This window comes from Mustela putorius, unplaced genomic scaffold (assembly GCF_011764305.1).
Source record: "Mustela putorius furo isolate JIRA1106 unplaced genomic scaffold, ASM1176430v1.1 tig00003853_pilon_pilon_pilon, whole genome shotgun sequence".
In the NCBI taxonomy this organism is placed as follows: domain Eukaryota; kingdom Metazoa; phylum Chordata; class Mammalia; order Carnivora; family Mustelidae; genus Mustela; species Mustela putorius.
In genome coordinates this window covers 20,457,181-20,480,801 of record NW_025422005.1, presented here as the reverse complement: position 1 = coordinate 20,480,801, position 23,621 = coordinate 20,457,181, and the positions used below count along the sequence as shown (strand labels likewise).

General features: G+C 51.6%; 1 protein-coding gene and 1 long non-coding RNA gene across 2 annotated transcripts; one reads left to right on the top strand and one right to left on the bottom strand.

The window, feature by feature from the left end:
- Positions 1-64: 64 nt before the first annotated feature.
- SMPDL3B (sphingomyelin phosphodiesterase acid like 3B) lies at positions 65-23,359 on the bottom strand. Its single transcript, XM_004741572.3, has 8 exons — positions 22,991-23,359; positions 12,717-12,930; positions 9,347-9,444; positions 5,280-5,423; positions 3,943-4,115; positions 3,183-3,363; positions 2,960-3,093; positions 65-620 (listed from the first exon to the last, which is right to left on the bottom strand). Exons 1-8 carry the CDS (start codon positions 23,049-23,051, stop codon positions 249-251), a joined length of 1,377 nt encoding a protein of 458 aa, XP_004741629.2. The 5' UTR covers positions 23,052-23,359; the 3' UTR covers positions 65-248.
- LOC106003948 lies at positions 3,146-3,947 on the top strand. The gene is made up of 3 exons (XR_001176733.2): positions 3,146-3,276; positions 3,562-3,639; positions 3,779-3,947. It is a non-coding gene; the product is annotated as an uncharacterized LOC106003948 (long non-coding RNA).
- Positions 23,360-23,621: the final 262 nt, after the last annotated feature.

Genomic DNA, 23,621 nt, shown 5'->3' with positions numbered 1-23,621 from the left:
TATTCAGTCACTCTACAGGAGTCGCAGTAAACATGAAACATATGAAAAGGGAAAACGCACAGAATGAGATGCTCGAGGAGCACTGTGTTTTGGAGGAAACTTGGGGGAAAATAATGTGCTGGGGACGGGGAAGGTCTTCGGCGCTTCATTTACTGCCCAGGCTGCTGCTCCACGCGGGTTCCCGCTGCAGACGCCGGGCCGGGGTGGCGGCAAGTCTCTGCGGGGAAGCGGCCGGCGGGCGCCCGACGTCAGGGCGCGAGCAGCGCGCGCAGGCCCAGCAGCGCCGCCAGCAGGAGCGCGAGCCCGGGCGCGGGCGCGGGCGCGGCGCCGGGGGCGCGCAGGCAGGCGGCGTACGCGTCGAAGGCTACTTCGCGCAGCGCGCACACGTGCTCGGCACGGCAGGCCTGGTCGCAGGCCTCGCGGTCGTAGCCGACCGAGTTGTAGACGTAGTAGCGCTGCAGCGCCCCGGGATCGCCGGCGATGCGGCCCAGCGCCGCGTGCATGGAGCGGGCGCCTGCGTCAGGCACCGCGTAGGCCTTGGTCAGCCGGTACTCGAGCTGCCAGAGTGGAGTCCCCTGCGCGTTCGCCTGGCTCAGGTTCACAAAGTAGGTCACAACGTCCTGGAGAGAGGGCGTGAGGAGGGCCGGCCCTGAGCAGCTGGCAGTTTCCACCCAACCTCCAATCCTACACCTTGCATTCCTCCCCGCCCCTGATTCTTTATAGCTCTAACAGTGACTGCTGTTGGCGAGCATTTCCTACTTAATCGGGTATGCCTGGTATGCTAATGGAGTAACTGCCCGTATTACCCTGATTTCACAGATGAGGACACTGAGTCCTAAAGAGGTTAATTCATTTGTCCAGGGTCCTACAGGGCTCAGTAAATATTTACAGAATTAATGGATAAAAAACAACTTAAAGAAATGGCATGGAGTGCCTGGCTGAAAGAGGTTGTGGAATTGTGGTTGCCGAGGGTTTGGGATACACCCAGGACTCCTAGGATCAGATGCATCTTCGGAACTAGAATCTTGAAAGGCTTATCTGTCTGATGCTTTCCACTTAAATTTGTCACTAGAAGTGGGGTAAGAGGAACTGCCATGTATGGAGGGCAGCCTCCCCAGAGGCACATTATGTTATTCCATTTGGTCCTCTCCAAACCCTGTGAGGGACTGGTACTCCCATTTTACAGATGAGCGGAGGTGGGAAGAGGTCAAAAATCTCATGAGTGGTGGAGCCAGGATTCAAACCCAGGTCTGTGTGACTCCCTCCCTGAGAAGGCGTGTTGGGGGGGGAGGAACCAGCCGGTGACTCCTCTGCTAAGGCCCTCTGGGTGCCCATATGGACAACAGGCCACACTCTTCAAAGACCTCAGACGTCTCCTCCATGTACACTTACTCTGGAGTCAAGGACCTCGGTTATCTGGTCTAGTCCCTGGCTTTAAATGTCCTCTCTCAAGCACCCAATTAAAAGTCTCTATATCCACCTCTTCCTGGGCCTCCAACTTGAATACCCGGCTGCCTCGTTGCTGGGCATTTTCACTGGGACACCATTTAGACCTCCCCAAGTGAACAGGTCCCACACCAGACTTCTGCTCTTCCTCTGAAACGTGCTCCTCCCACGGTGATCCCAGTTCAGTAAAGGGCAGCTTCACCCCTCCAGGCGCTGAGGCCAAAGCCCTGGCTCCTTTCTTTCTCTCTCGCCCTCATCCAGTCCCCAAAAATCCTGTCTCCTCTGCCTTCAGCAGACATCCAGGATCTGGGGCTTCTCGCTGTCCCGCTGCCCCCCCCCGGCCTGTGCCAGCGTCACCTCTCGGTGGTAATTGTGGTCACCTCCTACCTCACCCTTCCCGTAACCCCCACCCCCGTTTCTGCCCTTGCCCCCTACAGCCTGTTCTTCTGCAGAGCCGGCTAGCCGGCGGTGGGGGGATTTTGTAAAATTGTGTAAGTCAGAATATTTCATCCGTCTCAAACCCTCCACATCCAGAGTCCTAATCACAGCTGACAGGATCTGACCTCGTCTCTCCCACCCTCCGCCTGTGCCTCCCTCTGCAGCCACGACCTCCACGCTCCTCCCAGACACTCACCAAAAGCACAGTCCTACCCAGGGCCTCTGACTTGCTCTGTCCTCTGCCTTCCCCATATGCCTACATGGCTCCCTTCCTCCATCTACTCAGAACTCATATGTCATCCTATGGGTGAACTTCTGTCCCACCTGTCTCACAGCACGCATGTGCGTGTGCACACACACTCAATAACGGTGACACCTGCCCCCTCACTCTTTGTCCTTAGTGCTTCTCTCCACGTCACACTAAACATTCCTTTTCACAATGTCTACTATGGGATAGGATACTACTGCGTGTGTCTCCTGGGAGAATGCCAGCTCCAGGTCAGCAGTGACTTTGTCACCCTTCACTTACGTATCTCCTGAGCTCAGCACAGGGCCCCGCTCATGGTAGATGCTTACTTAGTACCTTTTGTTAAATAAATTAGGGAATACTGTTTCTTTGCCATGTCAACAGTAACAAGCCCAGCCCAGGAGATGAGGGGTGGCTCGGTGAGTCAGAGGTCTGCTTTGGCTGAGGTCTTGTCAGTGTAGGCATAGGCGGGCAGTGGGCATAAAGTCATGCTGCAGGAGGCCCTGAACACCAGGCCAAAGAGATCCAGCTTATCTTGTGGGCACTGGGGAGCCATGGAAGGTCTTAGAGCCTTCTGTAATGTGTAGTAGATGAACTACAGCAGGGCACAGAGCTAGAGGTAGGGAGGCCAGGTAGGCTATGATCTAGGCTGAACGGAGAATTGGGGACAAAGAATTTTCTGAGTTTGTTGCAGGATCCGGAGTGGCTCGAGGGAACCAGAGCTCTAGAAGAGGGAGGATTAAGCTGGAAGGATCAGGCAAGGCGGTGATACATTCAGGTCCCTCCCCATCCTCCCCCTCCAGCCCCAGCAGACCCTGGGCTCCTGACCTGCAGGCTCAGTGTGGCTCGGTCATATTCAAATACCCGGATGCCGGGATTGTTGGCCCCATTGACCACTCCAGGTAAGGTGGTTTTCCACGGGGTGACTCCAGGGGTAAGGAACAGGACACTGATGGGGTCACCTTTCAGGAGAGAGACCGCGGGACTGAGAGAGAGGCCAGCAAGAGGAGGAGGCGGGTATGGGTTGGCCGCTGTCCTCTACAGTAAGTACCTGCGTCATCGTAGAACATCCGGAAGCTGTCGGTGTGGTGATGGCCGAAGAACTGCCCTGCGATGACTTGATGGTGCTTCCGGATCACCTTCAGGTACTCCTCGTTAAAGCCCTCCCGGAACCACGCTTTGTTCCGTGTCTTCTCAAAGAAGCCCGGGGGCACGTGGCCAATTATGTACACCTGCACGGAGGGGGTGCCCAGGAGGGGCTCAGGGATGCCCTCCCCAACCCTTCACGTCCACCTCTCAACACCGGCCCCTCTTGCCAGAGGCAAGCAGACAGGCTCCAAGATCCCCCCTCAAGCCCGCCCCCTGGCTAATGCCAGTGCTCTGAAGACCCAGCCATGATTTTTTTTTAAAAGATTTTATTTATTTGACAGACAGAGGTCACAAGCAGGCAGAGAGGCAGACAGAGGAGGTGCAGGAAGAAGGCTCCCCGCTGAGCAGAGAGCCCAATGGTGAGGCTCGATCCCACGACCCTGAGATCACGACCTGAGCCAAAGGCAGAGCCAACCACGATTTTACCGGGTGTTTCCCACCTCCGTGCCTTCGCACGTGCTAAGCACCCCCCCCCAAGGACCCTTCTCTTTTTCCCAGGCTGTCGTGAGGCTGGAAAAAGAAGCCCCTTCCTGGTGCCAGGCTGATGAAGGATCTTCAGGGATAGAGGCCCCTCAAGGGAGTGGCTGAGCTTGTGCAGAGGTGGGACACTGGCTCAGGAGGTGACCCCAGAGAGGGTAGCAGGTGGACATGGGAGCCCTTACCATCTCCTTAGCTCGGGATGCACGGGTCAGCACGTCTTCCAGCCACTGGAACTGCTGCGCGGGGTCTGCCATGCCAGCCGTCTGCTCGTTGTTGCTGTAGTACAGGTTGGTGTTGAGGACCACAATTCGCCCGGCCCCACTCGGGCCCGGCAACTTCTCAGAATAGAAGGCACCTACAGCATCACAGCCAGGGAGAATCTGAAGGGTCCCCTGCCTCTGATGAGACACGTCTCCATGCCCCCCCAACTTCGCTCCCAGCGTCTCCTGCCCCGGCGTCTTCCCTTCCCGTCTTGCCCGTAGAAGGACCATGGTGAGAAGACCAGAGGCTCTGGGGGCCCGCTGCCCCGGCTCCAGTCCTGGCTCCCACACCTAGCTGTGCAGCTTGGGAACATTTTTACTTCACCTCTCTGTGCTTGGGTTTCTCCCTTTCTATAATGTGAAGAACAGTAAGATGTGTTTGTCCCTCCAGATCCACTGTCAACCCTGTTCGCTCAACTCTCTGTCCTAGAAACTGATCTCCGGGGGTGCCAGGGTGGCTCAGTCATTAAGCATCTGCTTCAGGCTTGGGTCATGATCTCAGGGTCCTGGGATCGAGCCCCGCATTGGGCTCCTTCCTCCATGGGAAACCTGTTCTCCCTCTCCCATTCCCCATTCTGCGTTCCCTCTCTCGCTATGTCTCTGTTAAAGAAATAAATAAAATCTTAAAAAAAAAAAAATAGAAAGAAAGAAACTGATCTCCATGGACTACATCAACCAGTTTCTGTTTGGGTTTGACCCGCTGTGACTGAGGACAGGCAAGAGAGCAGCCAGGGTCCCCTTGGACTGGTGTGTCTCTGGATCAGTGGCTCTCAGCCGCTGATTTTGTTCCCCGGGGGAACATTTGGCAGCGTCTGGAGACATTTGGGGTTACGGCGATGGTGTCCCTCGTATCCCGCATCCTTGACGGCCTCCACGATGAATTATCCAACCCAAGATGCCAGTAGCACAAAGGGTGGGAAATGCTGCCTGAAGCAGAGGTTGCTTCCCCTTCCTTGTTTCCATGAGGAGTCTTGGAATGTGCCGAGAGTGGTGCCTGGCACCCAGTAAATGCTCAGGAAATTGTCCGTTATGATCCTCCCTAGAGCCACTGAGCGCATGGAGTCAGCCCCAAAGTCTGCTCCCAAGCTGGCCACCTCCAGGTTGGCTGACCTTCACCAAGGGACTCGACATCTTCAAGCCTCTATCTCCTTATCTGTGTAATGGGGATAAAATCGGTACCCATTTCCTGGGGTCTTGGTGAGGACAAAATTCGATGAGACCTGGGCAGACAAGGAAGTGCTTATAGTTGCAAAATATACCTTCTTTGAAGAGAGCGATGGATTCGTTACTGAGCCAGGGTCTCCACAGCTCTGCGACCTGATTGTAGATGTTGTTGCTCCCTGCTGGGAACTGATTTTTGGGGTGAAAGTCATGATTTCCCAGAGCAGCGTAGACTTTGGTATCTGGGAGGAAAAAGAGACATGTAAACATGTTTATGGGAAAGCGCTCGGCAGAGCTGGTACGTTTCAGTCCACCACCGACCGTGGGAGCTCATGGGAAGAGCCGTAGCACAGATGAGGGAAATATAGAGATAAGCAGAAAACAGCATTCAGTAGAATCTGGCCGAACATGGCTCAGACCTGGGAAGGAAGAGCAGTGAGTTCCCTGATTCCAGTTCCTAACTCCATTCCCAGCAAAGGGTTTCCCAGTCAGAAGAAAGCATGAGAAGACAAGAAGACAGAAGCTAGAAGATCGAAATAATCTTCCCATCCCTTAAAAGCCCTGTGGTAATGTAGAGCTTCTTGTTCTATTCCGTTCCAGGTCCACTTACTGTTAGGGAAGGGGTCTGGTTCCCTCTGGAAGCCTTAGGAGTTTGACAAATTCCGTGATTCAGCAGGTGTTTACTGAACACCTCATCTGGGCCAATGCACAGATCCCAGAACCAGGCACCCAGTCCCAGTCCCAGGGGCCTCGAAGTGCAGTAGGGTTGACAGGTATTCAGTAATCAGAGGTGGGAGGACTGTCACAGAAAAGGGAAGAGCCACTGGCTGTGGAAGTGTATGGGGTGGAGGTGGGGGTCAGAGAGGAGGGAGCGGCTTGTGAATGACACTGCGGTGGGGGGGGGGGGTGCTTCAGATACATTTCCTCCTCGTGCTTTTAGTTTACCTCTGTGTCTGTACTGTGCCAGTAGTAATTGTTCAGTAAGTGTTTGGCCAGAAACAACAACTCCTCTGAGCTCAGGGCAGGGTTTTGCCCTTACAGGAACTTGGCAGTCCCCAGGGCATGAGTGACCTTGAACCAATGAGGGAGGCAGGAGCCTCTAACTCCCATGTGGAGTTAGATGTTTTCACCAACTTAGATCTGGGAGGGCTGAAAGCCCCACAGAAGGAGATGGTCGTAAGGTTCCCATCAGGAATTGCTTGCCAACCCAGAAACCAGCTCTGTAACTGCCTGGAAAAAAACCCTCACCTATTCAACATAACTGCCGGCAGCCTAAGAATCCTTCTAGAGGGGCAGCTGGGTGGCTCAGTGGGTTAAGCCTCTGCCTTCTGCTCAGGTCATGATCTCAGGGTACTGGGATTGAGCCCCGAATTGGGCTCTCTGCTCAGCAGGGAGCCTGCTTGCCCCTCTCTCTCTCTCTGCCTGCCTCTCTGCCTACTTGTGATTTCGCTCTCTGTCAAATAAATAAAATAAAATCTTTAAAAAAAAAAAAAGAATCCTGTTAGGGGGTTGCCTGGGTGGCTCAGTCGTTGTCTGCCTTTGTCTTGGGTCATGATCCTTGGGTCCTGGGATCAAGTCCTGCATCAGGCTCCCTGCTCAGAGGGGAGCCTGCCTCTCCCTCTGCCTACTGCTCCCCCTGCTGTGCTCTCTTTCTCTCTCTCTGTGTCAAATAAATAAATAAAATTTAAACAAGAGAGAGAGAGAGATTCTGACTCTTGATTCCGCTCAAGTCACGATCTTGGGGCCACGTTCAGGGGAGTCTGCTTGAGATTTTGTGCCTCTCCCACTGCTCCTCCCCTGTAAAATAAATAAATCTGAAAAAAATAAATAAAAGGATCCATTTAGAAAAAACCCTGGAATTCCAAGGACAGATGAAAAGGGGGGGACTCTCCCGTTTTCTTTGTGCCGGGCACTGTGAGAAACCCCTTATGAGCACAAGCTCCAGTGAGGGCACGACCTGGCCTCTAGTCTACGGCCAAGTTCCCTCCTCCTAGAATGGCATCTTGCTCTTAGTGGATACTCGGAAAATATTTGTTCACTAGATGAGCGAGTGGATTACTCTACTGAATCCTCACAACATCCTTCTGTGCAGGTACCATGATTGTCCTCGCTCTGCGCAAACGCGAAACGGAGTCTCCAGGGCACCGCCCAGCCGTCCTGGAGAAGATGGGCCGGCGTTCACAGTGACTGCCGGGGGAACGCAGCTGGCACGTGGCAGGAAGAACACGTGACACGTGACGTGCACCCAGAAATCTCGAGCTTCCGTCCCTTCCTCCTTGCCAGTGAGTTGCTTGACTGCTCTGTGCTTCCGCTTATTTAGCTACAAAGCGGAAAGTGTTCTGCTTTACCTGTGTTGCTGTAATTCTCAAATAAGATATTGTCTCCTTTTAATTCTTCTAGTATGTTCTTAGTTTAACATCTCTACAGGTGGGCTGTGACTTCTCATGGAGGCCGAGCGCCGTCATACTCTAACAACATTTTTTTAAAAAAGACTTTATTTATTTGATAGAGAGAGATCACAAGTAGGCAGGGCAGCAGGCAGAGAGAGAGGGGGGAGCAGGCTCCCCGCTGAGCAGAGAGCCCCATGACCCTGAGATTATGACCAGAGCTGAAGGCAGAGGCTTAACCCACTGAGCCAACCAGGTGTCCCAACATTTTTTTTCTTAACAGTACATAAAATAATGATGCATCTCACAGTCGATGGCATGTTGATATTAGGAAATTCAATAAATGTGCAAGTGTGTTTATAAGCGAGAGACTCTTCTAATTTACCTTTGTACATGAACTCATAGTTGTAAAGCATTTTCTCTTTTTTAGTATATTTTACTTATTTATTTGACAGAGAGCACAAGTAGGAGGAGCGTTAAGCAGAGGGAGAAGCAGGCTCCCCAATGGGAAAGGAGACTGAGGAGGAGCTCAATCCCAGGACTCCAGGGTCATGACCTAAACCAAAGGCAGATGCTTAACCGGCTGAGCCACCCAGGTGCCCCTGTAAAGCATTTTCTTGTCCATTATTTCACTTGTATTCCAGAAGCCCCTCTGGAGCAGAGAAAAGGGTGCTCGGAGTCGGATTTCAGTTTGACTCCCTCCCCAGGAACTGACTAGCTTTGAGCCATCCGTGCCTTCCCGACACATCCAGACAACTGGTTGAGGGAAGGAGGTGGGAAAGGAGGTTGCCTCGAGGACCGGTGTGAGCTGGTGACTGCAGCTGCTGGCCCCTCCTGGAGTGGTGGGTCAAATAGGTGCTCAAACAAGGATTTGTGTCCCCGCCCTTGCCACATGACCTTGACCTGTTTACTTGACTCCAGGGCTCACACTTCTCAGCAGTAAAATGGAAGTAGCCGTAGCACATCTCTACAGGAGCCCCACAAGCGTCAATGAGCTACAGCATATCGTATTCTTAGAGCAGTGCCTGACACATAGTCCGCAGTACATAGATCCATGCAGTTACTGCTGCTGCTAATACTTATTTTTATTATCATCAATCCTATCTGGGGCCTGGGGATCTGCGTCTAAGACCTTAGAGGATGCAGCTGTTCCAGAACCCCAAGGGGGTGGGGGTGGGGGTTAGTGGGCTGCTCTGACATGTCCCCAGCAGGCAGCCTGAGAGCCTGATTCGGTCCCTGGCACCTTGGGTTCAGCACAGGTTGCTTAACAGGTTCAGCACAGCATCAGGTCCCACTCGCCTGTCAGGTCCCATTGGTCTGCTGCCTAACCCCTCATGGGCTCTGCTTGCTCTCCTAGGCTCTGAAGTCCTTGCAAGCACCAAGAACAACACCTGGGCTGGAAATCAGCATCTCCCAGAGGCCCCGGCAGCCAGGATGGTTGGAGGGCGGTGGATGGCAGCTCTGGGGCTGCAGTAGGATGTAGGGCTACATATGAGTCCCTGGGAGACCTCCGGGAATGATGCCTTTCTATAGTTACAGGTGCTGAGAAGGGGCTGTAAGTCGCTGTAAAGCAGGCTCGGACAGAAGGCAGAATGGAAAGTCAGGCAGGCATTTCCGTTCATAGGATTCTGCGTGGAAACACAGGGCAGGGGTGGCTCACGTTCCTCGATCGATCGCTATGAGACCTCGCCAGCAGCCAGCATTGGGGCTGTTGTTGTCCCAACAGACACTGCCAGGGGTTTAGGCAATGCTTCGGGGGACAGATGGCAGGGCCTTACCTGGAAAGACCTCTCTGATGAGCCTGGTCAAGCGCTCCACGATTCCCAGCACAGCAGCTTCTCCCAGCCTCTCATTGGGCACATGAGGTGTGTCATCACTGCAAAACACCACGGAGCTCATTTAGTGCAGGCAGCTCAGGAGGGGGCCCGAGAAAAAGGAGGAACAGCTCAGCCATGAGAAAACAGGCCTTGGAGCGGGTCCTCTATGAGGGGAGGGCCAGGCTGGAGCTGGGAGTCTAGCAGGACAGAGTTCAAACCTAGTCTCTGCCAGTGACCTGCTATGGGTCCCTGGGCAGGCTGCTTAACCTCTCTGAGCCTCCCTTATCTCATCTGTAAAATAGGGGTAATAATGGTACCTACATCTAGAGTATTTCTGGGACTGTAATAAATCTGGAATAATGATATACATAAAGTATAGACAAGCTGGACCACTCTTCCTTATAAAAAGCATATTTCCCAGGTGGCTGTCCTCACTTGGGCTCCAATGAAACTCTTCTCTTTTCTTTTTAAAATAGGTAAAAACAAAGGAAAATAAAAAGCAGAAGAGTAGCTGCCAAGTTGCAATTAATATTATTATGTTAAGAGGGAAGCTTGGGGGTTCGAGTCCCACCTGCAAGTCCCCAGGGAGCTTGGGGTGGAAAAGCTGTCTCTGAGTCCTGCTCCATTCTCCAAGGGTTCTAGGGAGCTGTGAGCTGGCATCAGAGTTTAGAGTTCATCCTATGGCAGATCCAGGACCTGCCCTAGGACACTGTTCTGCTGACCTAAATTCCTGGATCCAACTTAGAAATGGGGCACCTGGATGGCTCAGTCGGTTAAGCATCTGACTCTTGATTTCAGCTCAGGTCGTGATCTCAGGGTCATGAGTTCAAGTCCCACATTGGGCTCCACATTAGGCATGAAGCCTACTTAAAAAAGAAATATACAGCAAGGTCAGAGAGCAGGGGAGGAGAAAGGGAAAAGGTAAGAGCCCCAACAATATAAAGCTTGAGGACCCAGCTGGACCCGACGGGGTGAGGCGACTGCTGCCTCCATCCTCCCCCAGGAAGTTAATCAGCTTAGTAGCAGTGATACCGTTACTAGCAGCAAACCTGGCTTGCTTTGTGCCCCGGACTTTCTGTGTGTTGTACTCACATCCCCTAATTTGTTCTCCATGATAACCCTCCAATGTGGGTTCTGTTAGTCCTGTTTGACAGAGAAACAAGGCACAGAGAGGTGGCGGATTCTCAAAGGGGTGGAGCCAGGGTTTGAACCCAGTCGGCGGGGCTCCAGAGTCTACACTTATACCCATTACTCCCTGCAGCGTCTCTGACCCTCCTTAGGGCCCCAGGAGGAGCCTAGCCCCCTGCCCACCCCAGGGACAGGCCAGGGGGTCCAAGGACATCAGGACAAAATTCCTCTGCCCTTTATATTTCTAGTTTGGAGGATCTAATTCTTTCTTTTAGAAAGCACTTCCAGGGGCACCTGGGTGGCTCAGTGGGTTAAGCCGCTGCCTTCGGCTGGGATCGAGCCCCACATCGGGCTCTCTCTCTGCCTGCCTCTCTGCCTACTTGTGATCTCTATCTGTCAAATAAATAAATAAAATCTTTAAAAAAAAAAAAACAACAACAACAGAAAACACTTCCAGTTCCTACAGGTTACCCTAAGGGATGACAACTTGCCCCAAGAAGTCAAACTTTTTAGAGACTGAATGATAAAAGGTCCCAGAGGTCATCTCATTCAACATCATATATATATCGCAAGGCCCCAGAGATTTCCCAGAAACATCATGTTTCTGTTAAAGGATCGTGAATTTCCCAAGGCAGTCACCTTTCACAGAGGGATCACATCACATCTTTCAGAATATTCCTCCCGGGCCCCTCCTCGGAGAATCCAGAGGCTCCTGGAGCACAATCCGTCTTGGGAGCAAGAGTTCAGGGTCAAAGCCTAAAGCTCACTTTCTTCTTAGACTGATTCCTGCGCTGCCCAGACCTCTCCTGAGACACTGTCCCTTCCTTCCTTCCTTCCTCCCTTCCTTCTTTCAAAATTTTATTTATTTATTTGTCAGAGAGAGAGAGAGGCACAAGCAGGGGGAGTGGCAGGCAGAGGGAGAAGCAGGCTCCCCACCCACCAGGGAGCCCAAAGTGGAACTTGATCCCAGGACCCCAGGATCATGACCTGAACCAAAGGCAGACGCTTAACCAACTGAGCCACCCAGGAGCGCCGACACTATCACATTTCTGAAGTGTCCCGCCTTGCAGCCTCCTGCTGCCAACCACAGGGTCCATCTCAGGGTCATTCCCAGTCACTACCACACCACACTGAGGGGCAGCTGGGGGCATCATGAGCTTAATCCCACCCTGTACAAGTGTCCAAGGAGGCTGGAAGAGGGAGCAGGAAGTCAGAGCACTGGCCAGCCTTCCTCACCAGCCCCCGGCTTACCACTTCCTGTGAGGTGGAGTCAGGTGCCCTGCAAAGCTCGCACATCTGCCAGTGAGCCTCCCTCCTGGCTGAGATACAATGGTCCTCGGGCTTGTCACCCACAAGCCTGGGAACTCCTTGAAGGCCAGTCTGGGTTTGTATCATCTTGGTTCCCCAGTGTCGACCCAGGGCTGAGCGCAAGACAGGCTGCTCCACCGAGGGAGAGAGAAAGGAGCCAGGGAGTGAAGGGACAAGGACAGCCAGTTCTGAGGGAAGTCGGAGGACTCATGGCATGTCCTTGGATGAGAAGCAGAAATGGAATCCGGCTGAGGAGAAATCACCCACCCTACAAGCTGTCCTTCAGCAGAGCAGTGCTGTGACCAGTGAGAACCCCCAAGGCCAGAGCAGCCAGGACACTGGGTCCCAAAGCCAGGACCACTCTCAGCACCCCTACCTTCTTCCCTCCTTGCACGTGGATCCCTAAACCCCTTTGGGAGTGGCCCCAATGTTCATCGCCCTGACTTAGAATCTGGGAGTTCTCGGGGCACCTGAGTGGCACCGTCTGTTAAACCTCTACTCGACTTTGGCTCAGGGCCATGGGATGGAGCCGCTTGCTGAGCTCTGCACTCAGCAGGGAGTCTGCCGGGGTCTCTCCCTCTCCCTCTCTCTCTAATAAATACATAAATATTAAAAAATAAAATAAAATAAAATCCGGGAGTTCTTCACATACCCACATGTGCCCTGACTGTGTCCCCAGCCTCAGAGAGAGCTGTGTTCTACTAAGATTAGGAGACAGAGTCAAGAGCATAGACTGGGGATCGGCCAGACCCACAGTTCCCTCAAGCTTCAGGTCCTTCCTCTCTGAATTTGGGCCGGTGTGAGGACTAAGGGAGCTGGCCTGGGGAGGGAGCCAGGCCCACAGGTGGCACTCAGCAGGGGCCTGGTGAAGGGTGGCTTTTGTGACTGCTCTCACCCGGTCCAGAGGATGAAGTCTGGCTCCGGCTCGATCTCCTTCATGGCGTAGATGGAGGAGTTGATGAGGGCCCAGGGAGAGTCGCAGAGGTAGTCGCCCCAGGGGCCTGCATTGGGCACTGGCTGGGAGCCAGCTGATGGGCACACCTGGAGGGGGTCTTCGGATACCTTGTAGTCAGGGTCAAGGTGCAGGTCAGAGATGTGCCAGAATTTCCCTGCAGGGGAAAGGAGACAGTCTTTGATGCTGGTACCTCCCTGAGCCTGGATGGGGAGGAAGCCCAGCCGGGGTCCTGGCTTGGGGAGAACAGGCTCCAAATGTGAGACACTTTCCTCAGAAGCCAGGGTTCACAGAGAAAGAGCCACAGGTCTGACTTGGCCCCAGGAAGCCCTGAGAGGACCTGTGAGCTTTGACCCTCTTCATTTCCCCACCTCAGGGGACCCAGCAGCAGCAAGGGGATTGGGCTTCTATGACCCTCAAAGAATCCTTTGGCAATTCTAAGCAGCGTGCTTGTTTGAAAGCTAAGTTTGGGTGCTCGCTTCGGCAGCACATATACTGAAAGCTAAGTTTGGGGAAAGTCAAGGTGAAGGCTCTGGAGCCACCTACAAGCTGTGTGACCTTGGGTGTGTCACTTCACCTCTCTGAGCCCAGAACTAGAGCCACAGCTTCCAATCTAGGCTGGCCAGAATGTCAAAAATCTCTTGACATGAGGAGCACCTGACTGGCTCAGTCTGAGAAGCATGCAACTCTTGATCTCAGGGTTGTGAGTTCAAGCCCCATGTTGGGTACAGAGATTATTTAAAAAGAAAATCTTAAAAAAAAAATTTCTGGGACGCCTGGGTAACTCAGTGGGTTAAAGCCTCTGCCTTCGGCTCAGGTCATGATCCCAGGGTCCTGGGATCGAGCCCCATCTCGGGCTCTCTGCTCGGCGGGGAGCCTGCTTCTCTTCCGCCTTGTGATCTCTGTCTGTTAAATAAATAAATAAAATCTTTAAAAATTAAAAAAAAAAAATTCTTGGTGTGATTCCAACAAAGAAACAGGCCACATGGTGGATTTGTCATCGGTACCCAGCAGGGGGCTGTGGATAAGTAGTTTCAACCATTCTTACTGACCACATTTGGCCTCTGCCTTAAATCCTGTGTTTTTGGCTACGACCAGGGTGAGGCCTGGGATTTCCTCATCCTCCATCACTGCTGTCACTTCCTCCTGCATTTCCTGTGTCACTCAGGGGCAACAGTCATACACCCCAGCCCCGCCCCCAACCCAGGAAACCTGGCTTCCGCCAGGGAACCCTGGGCTTCCCAGGGCTGCTTTCAGGGATGGCACCACACAAGCCACAGGACCCCCCTTGGGGCTCTAGGAGAGATCCAAAGGTCAAGTCCAGCCCCTGATCCTCTCTCCAAAACTTCTCCTCACCTAAACCTTGTTTACACTAAGGTACAAATGACTGATTAAGTAAGTCAGGATCCCTCCCAAGGTCATTACACGGTCACTGCAGCCCTAGAGGGGCAGTTGACCCTCAGACAATGCAGGTTAGGGGCACTGATGCCCACACAGTCATAAATCTGTGCATTAATTTATGACTACCCCAAAACTTAACTACTAATAGCCTACTGTTGGCCAGAAGCCTTTACTGATAACATCAATAGTCAATAAACACGTACGTTGTATGTTGTATGTGTTATATGCTGTATTTGCACAGTAAAGTAAGCTAGAGAAAAAATCGTTATTAAGAAAAGCCATAAGGGGGCGCCTGGGTGGCTCAAACGGTTAAGCGTCTGCCTTGCAACAGGTCATGATCTCAGGGTCCTAGAATCAAGTCCTGGGTCGGGTTCCCTGCTGAGCAGGGAGTCCAATTCTCCCTCTAATCCTCCCCCTACTACTGATCTCTCTCTCTCTCAAATGAATAAATAAAATCTTTAGAAAGAGAAAAAAGAAAAATCATAAGGAAGAGAAAATATATTGCAGTACTATGTTTATAAAAAAATCTGTATATAAGTGGACCTGTACAGTTCAAACTTGTGTCCTTCAGGGGTCAGCTGTATTGATCATTATCCCCATTTTGCAGATAAGAACAAAGGCTAAGGTCATGTTAACTAAGATCAATATGCCTGAGATCAGACAGCAAAATGGTGGAGGTCCCCTGGCTCTTGATTTTCTCCCAGGAAGATGTGATTGCTAAGGGTGTAAAACCAGTGCCTTTTTTTTTTTCTAAGTAGGCTTCACGCCCAATACAGGGTTTGAACTCACTACCCTGTGATCCAGAGTTAGATGTTCTACCCACTGAGCCAACCAGGTGTCCCCAAAGGGCGCCTTTTTATTTATTTATTTATTTTTTGTAGACAGTCTATGCCTGCATTTTTTTTTTTTAACCCAAACTAAGAGTCTTTGTTTATAATCGGGGGAATTCAAACTTGTCACACAAATTGTGATCACTCTATGTGAAATTACTCCTACAGAGAAAATCCCAAGCCGAAGAAACTAACTGCCTCATTTCAACCAGTAAATGGGCAGAGTTGGTAGCTCTCCTGAGCCTGTGCATGGAGACTGGAAGGGAGTCACACCTGCTTCCAAGCCTGAGACCGGGCTGGCCAGGTCAGATAGAGTGAGAGGTCCTTTGCCCTTCTCTCTGGAATGCGGTCCCCTGGCTTCCTCTGAAGACCAAGCAAAGACCAGTCCCCCGCCTGGAGCAGGCTCTTCTTCAACTAACCGTAAGCAGGAAGTAGTTCTGCCCCTTTGATGTCAGCCCTCCGAGAAGCCAGGGAATATTGCTTCACTCCAGAAACTCCTTGTCTGCTGACAGGCTCACCTGTCGGCTGTCAGCTTCTCTTCCCACAAGCTCTGGTCTAGTCAGAGTGTAGAACTGAAACTCCTTCCAGCCTCCCCGGGATTCCCAGTGATACGTGCGCGCGCGCTTGAGGTGCCTTTACCCGCTCATCTCATTGCATCTTTACAACCATTCTGTGAGGTGGAATTCTTATGCCCATTTTACAGATGAGGAAACTGAGGTTCAAACCCAGCCCTCTCTGGCTCCAGAGCTGAGGCACAAAGTTGACTCAGAGCCTCCAGAAGATGGCTTTTATAAAACACATATGTTGTGCATAAAACAGTGGGAGCCACAGGCTTCTGCGGAATTAGTCACAGACTGTGAGGAATTAAGCTCTAAAACATCATGGAGAAGGGGATGAGTCTAAGGACCCTTGAGGGAGGTGGGTTGTCTGGTTTCTAATCCAGGCTCTCCCTTGTGTTGGCTGAGGATTCTGGCAAGCCCGTTAGCCTTGCTGAGCCTCGGGGTGTTGGACATCTGGCCCGCTTGTCTGAGAGCAGCAAATAAGATGGTGGAGAGAACGGGCTGGTAGAGAAGAATCCCAGTACACCACGGGCCCTGGCAGCTACCCCTGGGGCAGGAGAGACTGAGAAGGTGTGGCGCATCGGGCAGTGCAACACTTTACTCTTGAGACCAGATGTCCTCAGACTTTCCTGTGCGTAAGCCTCACCTGGGGGTCTCATTAAAATTAAGAGCCTTTATAGGGGCGCCCAGATGGCTCAATGGGTTAAAGCCTCTGCCTTTGGCTCAGGTCATGGTTCCAGGGTCCTGGGATCGAGCCCCACATTGGACTCTCTGCTCAGTGGGGAGCCTGCTTCCTCCTTCCTCTCTCCCTGTCTGCCTCTCTGACTACTTGTAACCTCTGTCTGTTAAGTAAATAAATAAAATCTTAAAAAAAAAAAAAGAGCCTTTATAGATTCATGCTGCTTGAATCTTTTACAGTAAGAAAGTATCCGTGTGTTCCTTCAGTTTTAAGAGTAGCTGTCATTATTATTCATTAATTATTGAGAATATGAATAAATTGGGGCACCTGGGTGGCTCAGTCGGTTAAGCATCTGCCTTCAGCTCAGGTCATGATCCCAGGGTCTTGGGATCGAGCCCCTGCTCAGCGGGGAGTCTGCTTCTCCCTCTGCCTGCTGCTCCCCTGCTGGTGCTCTCTGACCAAAAAGAAAAAAATCTTTTTTTAAAAAAAGAGAGAGAATATGAATAAATTCGGTATTAATTCCAGTGAGTAGTTGAGAGCACAAACCTGGCTTGGAATTCCAGCTCCGCTGCCCACTAGCTGTGGGACCATGAGCAATTCTGTGCCTCAGTTTACTCAGCTGTAAAAGGGGGACAACAGTGCCCCCTATCTCTTCTGGTTGATGTGAGGGTTAATTGAGATAACAGGAGAAAATACCAAGGCACTCAGCATTGCAAAGCAGCAGGTATGCTGAATCTGATCCCTGGGGGGCGTCCTGCAAGTCCCCCCTTCACCATGGGAAGGAGACAGGATGTGGGGGGAGGGGCTACCACTTTCCGCAGCCACCCCTGCATCCCCTCAGCTGCTGTCCTCTGCAGATAAAGTGCAGAGGGCTAGGACTTGAGAACAACGTGAAGACAGATCCTGTCTCCTCCTGGACGGCCCTCCCTGAGCGGAGGGCTGGTGGGCACAGTTCATCCTCCAGTTTAAATTCTGAGAGCTCAGTTGTTCTTCATCCCCGGGTAGGCAAAACAGTTTCCTAGTCTTCCTTCTCCATCACACGGGTCACCAGGTCCCCTTGTCCACTAAGGGACAACAAATATAGGACCCAGGGCCTTGTAGCTATGTAAGGCCCATGGAAATGTTTGAGAGCTGGAAAAAAAGTGCATTGGTTCCCAAGCTCAGCCATCAAAATCTATAATTCATTTGAAAAGCAATGATGTATTTAAAATTTATTAAAATCGTATAATGTGAGATCCTTTAACCCACTGAGCCACTCAGGCGCCCCTAATGTGAGATCCTTTAACTGTGATTTTTTTTTTTAAAGATTTTATTTATTTATTTGACAGACAAGAGAGAGAAATCGCAGTAGGCAGAGAGGCAGGCAGAGAGAGAGGGAAAGCAGGCTCTCCGCTGAGCAGAGAGCCCAATGTGGGACTCGATCCCAGGACCCTGAGATCATGACCTGAGCTGAAGGCAGAGGCTTAACCCACTGAGCCACCCAGGCGCCCTAACTGTGATTCTTTTTTTTTTTTTTAAAGATTTTATTTATTTATTTGACAGAGAGAGATCACAAGTAGATGGAGAGGCAGGCAGAGAGAAAGAGAGAGAGAGAGAGAGAAAGAGAGAGGAGGAAGCAGGCTCCCTGCTGAGCAGAGAGCCCAATGCGGGACTCGATCATGAGATCATGACCTGAGCCGAAGGCAGCGGCTTTAACCCACTGAGACACCCAGGTGCCCCCTAACTGTGATTCTTGATGGGGAAGGGAGACTTGCAAGAATAATTCATAGGGAAAAAAAAAAATTCCTAGAGCCCAAGAAGGTCTTCAGCTGAGTCTACTTTTATGATTGGAGACAAGAAGAGGAAGGCAGGAGGACACCTGCTATTAATTTAGCACCTACTGAATGCCAGAAGCTGTGCCAAGCACTCTACTGACAGAATCAGTGACATACATTCTAGTATTGTACCATTTTACAGATGAGGAAAGTGAACCAGCTAGTGGCAAACTTATGATTCAAATCGCGTCAGAACAGAAAAGATCATGATGCACTTTACTTTGTCGCTAGCTAGCAGTGTGACCTTCGATGTTTATTTATTTTTAAACTTTTTAAAAACTATTTTATTTATTTGTTTGTTTATTTGGGAGAGAAAAATGAGAGTGACAGAGAACAGGAGCAAGGAGGAGCGGGAGAAGCAGGCCCCCCTGAGCCCGACACGGGGCCTCTATTCCAGGACCCTGGGATCATGACCCCAGCCGAAGGCAGCCGCTTAACCTACTGAGCCACCCAGGGCTCCCTGACCTTGGATTTTTTTTTTTTTAATGGTCCTTTAAACTTTTACAGCACATTACAATATATGTATGTGATCTCACTTAACTATCGCATTTAAACTCTCTTCTACCTTATCCCTATCCTATTTTATAGTGACACAAGAGAGTCAAGGTCACAGAGATACTAAAAAGGTAGGACCCAGATTTTTTGGCTTAAGGCAGTGGGGTTATTCTGGAAAGGGCAAGTGTGGAGTGTGGAATAAGGGAAATCTGGTTTTGAATCTAGGCTCTTCCACACTGGCAATGGCAACCTGAATGAGAGATTGCCCCAGCTGAGTCTCAGTTTCCTCATCTGTACAATGGGGATCACGTGCCAGTTGCAAAGGGGCGGATGTGTGGATGAAAGGAGCAATTTCACGTGCAGCAGGCCCCCGGGCCGTGTGGCAGACAAGCCAGCCCGAGTAATGCTTATTCCCTGGGCTAGTCTGCCGCGCGGGCCTCGGTTCTTCTTCTCTTCCAAAGCCTCTGTCTGTTTCCTCGAGGGTAAGAGGACGGGACTGTGCAAAGTTATCTGAAGGCCCTGCCAGTTCTAAGGCTCTCCAACTCCATGACTTTTTTCTATAATTGTGTGTAACCCACACCACAAGATGATCTGGTTGCTCTTTTAGTCCTTAGCATTTGACCTTGAGCAATCACCTCCCCTGTAAACTGAGGCCTTCCAAAACACAGGCCTCCCTGGTTCAAGCCGACATTTACTGACCCCCTGTGTTAAGCCCGCAGATGGCTCTCTCCCCACGACAGCCCCCCAGGTTCATTGTTAAGGGAAATGTTAGCCTACTGTGCTAACCCCCCATGCTAACCCCTGGGACAGGGTTTGGCTCTTTCTCTCTAGTTTGGAGGATCACCCGGGGCGGCAAGGGCCATATGTGGGAGGAAAGGGAGCCCACTGGCTCTTATGTACCTGCACCCAAGGTCTTGGCTGAGGAAGTGGAAGTCCAAAGGCCACAGGCATGACTGCTCTCTGCCGAGGGTCTCAACCTACGGGTGCTGTGGAATTCTTCTAAATTTTAATTTTGTTTTTATCAAGATGAAATCAGAGAGAAAGACAAACCATAAGAGACTCTTAACCATAGGGAACCAATTGACAGTGGCTGGAGAGGAGAGGAATGGGGGTGCGGGGGCCGGGGGGGTGGGGATGGGCGTGGAGGGCACGGGATGTCAGGAGTAGGGCGTGTTACACGCACCCGATGAATCCCTGACCTCTACCTCTGAAACTAATACTACACCGTATGTTGATTAATTGAATTTAAATTTAAAAGAAGAAAATAAATAAAATTTAATTTCCTTTTAAGGTATAGATGTATACATTCCAGAAAGTTTGGAATAAAGAGAAAAAAATAGTACCTATAAAAATCCACCATCCCAGGGACGCCTGGGTGGCTCAGTGGGTTAAGCCGCTGCCTTCGGCTCAGGTCGTGATCTCCCGTCGTGGGATCGAGTCCCGCATCGGGCTCTCCGCTCGGCAGGGAGCCTGCTTCCTCCCCTCTCTCTCTCTCTCTGCCTGCCTCTCTGCCTACTTGTGATCTCTCTCTGTCAAATAAATAAATAAAATCTTTAAAAAAAAAAAATCCACCATCCCAGGGACGCCTGGGTGGCTCAGTGGGTTAAGCCTCTGCCTTAGGCTCAGGTCATGTGATCTCAGGGTTCTGGGATGTAGCCCCGCAGCAGGCTCTCTGCTCAGCAGGGGGCCTGCTTCCCCCCCCTCCCTCTCTTCCTGCCTCTCTGCCTACTTGGGATCTCTCTCTCTGTCAAATAAATAAATAAAATCTTTAAAAAAAAAAAAAAACCCCACCATCCCAAGAAGACCCTTCGAAAGGCATACTGGGTAAGGCAGCTGAGAACAGACTTGGTCCTGCCACTTCCTAGCTGTGGGGCCCTGGGCAACTGTTCTGCTTCCTCTAGCTCTCACTTGCCTCATCTGCAAAATAGGTATCATGGGAATAGCACCTGCTTTACGGGGACTACAAAAACCAAATGAGGTTTTTCTTCTTTCATTTTTTGAGTGGGCCTGGCCCATCCTAAGTCTCAAAAAATAAATGTTCACCCTTCTTGGCTCTTTCCTTTGTCTGTTTCAGCGTTCCTTTGTTTTGACAGTATTATTTTATAAACAGGGTGAAGTTGTACAACCTGGGTTCATGTCCCGACTCGGACACTTACTACATGTATAACTTCAGGTAAGGTGTTTCACTTCTCAGAGACCTCAATAATCCCCACTTGACAAGGCTGTTGTGAGGGTATAATGCAAAAAACTTCGGCAGTGCCTGGCACAAAAGAAGTACTTAATAATTGTCAGCATTGGTCTTGGTTTTGCTGTATCGCCTTAAACCTTTCCACAATCCACTGAGCTCTTCCCTTACTGCTGTCAGCATTTTTCATGACCATAAATGATGCTCAATGAACATCCCGTGCCTTTGTGGGGGAGGGATCCTTTTTAACCACCAGGCCTCTGAGCTGGGGGCGCCCTGTAGCATTTGGATTTCCAAGAAAGCATAATTGAAAGTGAAAGAGTAAGAGAGTGGGAGGTCCTTTCAACCATTCCCACCCTTCTGCCAGACCTGCAGGGCCCTGGAGTCCCTCAGTGGGGACTAGGGTCTGCCTCCTGGGTAGAAGGAGGACAGCCACTCAGCCTTCTCCCAGGCAGGTCACCCTCACAGGGAATGACACACTCTCAGGGCTCATCCCAGTGGTATTTCCAAATTTGGATCACAGCATTTGGAGCCCAGTCCCTCTTTGGCATTTTGCTCTGTCTCCTACCCCCAGACACTGATGCTCCTCCTCCCCAGCTTCTGAGATGCCCGGCAGAGCACTTGGCCGGAGCTCCCAGCCTCTCCGGGGTAGTGTCCGAGGGCGTGCACTGACTACGGAAGCACCTAGAGACCAGCAACTTTTGGGGTCCAGCCTAGAAAAACTGAGCCCCACAGAACAAGCAATGAGCAGAGCCCGGAGTCTGTCCCTCCCTCTTTCAACCTCATTCCTAGAGCTACAGAAAGGGTATTGGGTTCTTTGTTAGGCCCCTTCCCAGGACTCCAGGAAAGGACAACCTAGGACAACCTAGGATCATTAAGGAGAACCATTAAGGGGTCCAGCCTGGCCACTGACTCCTTTTCTACCTCATGGAACTCTAACAGGCATCTCCAACTGGACACATCCATAATCAAACCGCCATCCCCTCCTCCTACGCCTCAGCCAATGACAACTCTGTCCTCTCAGCTGGAGGCAAAGACCCAGGAGTCACCCTGGAGTCCTCCTGTTGCCCCACATCTGCCTGCAAGTCTTGTCCAGAATCAGACCGTCACCAACCCGCCGTGCTCCTACCCTGACAAGCCTCCGTTTCCTCTCACTGGAGGATCACAACAGCCTCCCCATGGCTGCTTCTCCTTTACCACAGTGGCTCAGGTCGTGACCAACCACCACAGTGCGCCCAGGGCTGAGGGAGTACCCAAGTCACAGAACTTCAAGTGCTAAGATTAGGTAAATCTTGGGTGCACTGAGACATGTTGGTCACCCTGACTTTTACCTCACTATGGTCTCTTTTCAGTGCATAGCCCAGGGGGCCTTTTCAAGCTTATTCGAGTCAGATCAACCCACGGCTCTGCCTAAAAACTCTCTAATGATGTCACACTCAACCCCGAGGCCTTACACCGTCTATATGTTTATATGTGAGCTCACACCAGCACCCCACCCCCCACCCCCATGAACCTCAACTTCATCTCTCCCATTCACCTTGCCTACTTTGCTCCAGCCACTCTGGCCCCGGGCTCGTCTTCACATGCATCCCCTGAGTGTCAGGTGTAGGGCCTGTGTGCTTTCTATGTTCTCTTACTGGAAAGTCCCCTGGATGTCCCCAGAGGGAGGGATGCTCCCTCCCTCACTGCCTCAGGTCTCTACTCAAATGCCATTCACTCATCTTAAGCCCCCCCAACCCCCCACTCCCACCCCTTTCTTCTGCTTTATTAGTCTCCATAACACTTATTACTCCTGGAATATCATGCATTTATTTGTTCCAGTGTCTTTTGATCCGCTTCTCCCTAGTTGAAGGAATGCTTCCCTAGGACTGGAGCTTTGTTTCCTTTCTTTTCTGACACATTCTGGGTTCCTAGAAATTGGGTGTGGTATGCAGACAGCCCATAACCCATGTTTGTTGAATGAAGTCATGAATCTGCCTGCCACCTTCCACCTCTACCAGATAGCTGGTTCTTATGTACCCGCACGTCTTTGCAAAGTCGGTGTCCCTCCCCTGGCCAGCTGTGGCCTCCACTTAAGATCTTCAGGCTCGAAGAGCACCCCCACCACTCACCCACTCTCTCTCTCCCCGGGGCCTCCCTGCCCCAGCTTCCCACCTTGCTGTTTTTAGCAGCATTTCAGCTCCCTGTGAACCACTTCCAAGAGCCACCGACCCCAGGTTCACAGTACAAAACCAAAGCATTTTGGAGGCCTACCTGGTTCAGCTCTGGCGACTCCCCAGGGGGCCAGGAAAAGGAGCAGTTTGAGCAGCCTCATCTTTGGAGCTCACTTCCTGGGAGCCCCGGGCTTCTCCAGGAGCTGGGTGGGGCCAACACTGCAGGTTTCCTATCTGGATGCTCTTGGCCATGGGCTTGAGCAGAAGTTCCGGCCCGTTGCCCTGTGTGCCCAGTGATCCGAGGCACTGTCTCCTCTGGCTTTTCTTCCTTTGCGTAGCAGGGCGTGAGCTGGGCTGGCCCAAGGAGGGGCATCAACCAGGCCTTTGAACTCTGAGGTGGAAAGCAGCACTTGTCCTGCCTGTTCCGCAAAGCACGTCTGTCCAGCCAGCAGCTGGATTCTCCAGGAACCTCGCCCAGCCCCTGTGACTGAGTGGCAAGTATCATCTACCTCCCTCGAGTTTTTACATAGCCCCACCCACCCCCACAGAACCTATCGGCCTGGATGAAACCGAAGGACTCACTGCTAGCTGGTGCTCTAGATGCTCTCCACAAGCCAAGACTAGGTCACACATGCATTTATTCCAGGAGCCCTGTGCCCAGGAGATGGAGGGACCCGGGGCAGCCCCTGCCTTCAAGAGGGACAGGGAAACCAAGGGACTGCCCTTTGGCA

Coding starts and splice junctions, on each gene's coding strand:
- SMPDL3B (XM_004741572.3), bottom strand. CDS start 23,051: ATGAGGCTGCTCAAACTGCTCCTTTTCCTGGCCCCCTGGGGAGTCGCC. Junction 5,424..9,346: donor CATCAGAGAGGTCTTTCCAG/GTAAGGCCCTGC, acceptor TTTTCCTCCCAG/ATACCAAAGTCTACGCTGCT. Junction 3,364..3,942: donor CATCCCGAGCTAAGGAGATG/GTAAGGGCTCCC, acceptor CCCTCCGTGCAG/GTGTACATAATTGGCCACGT.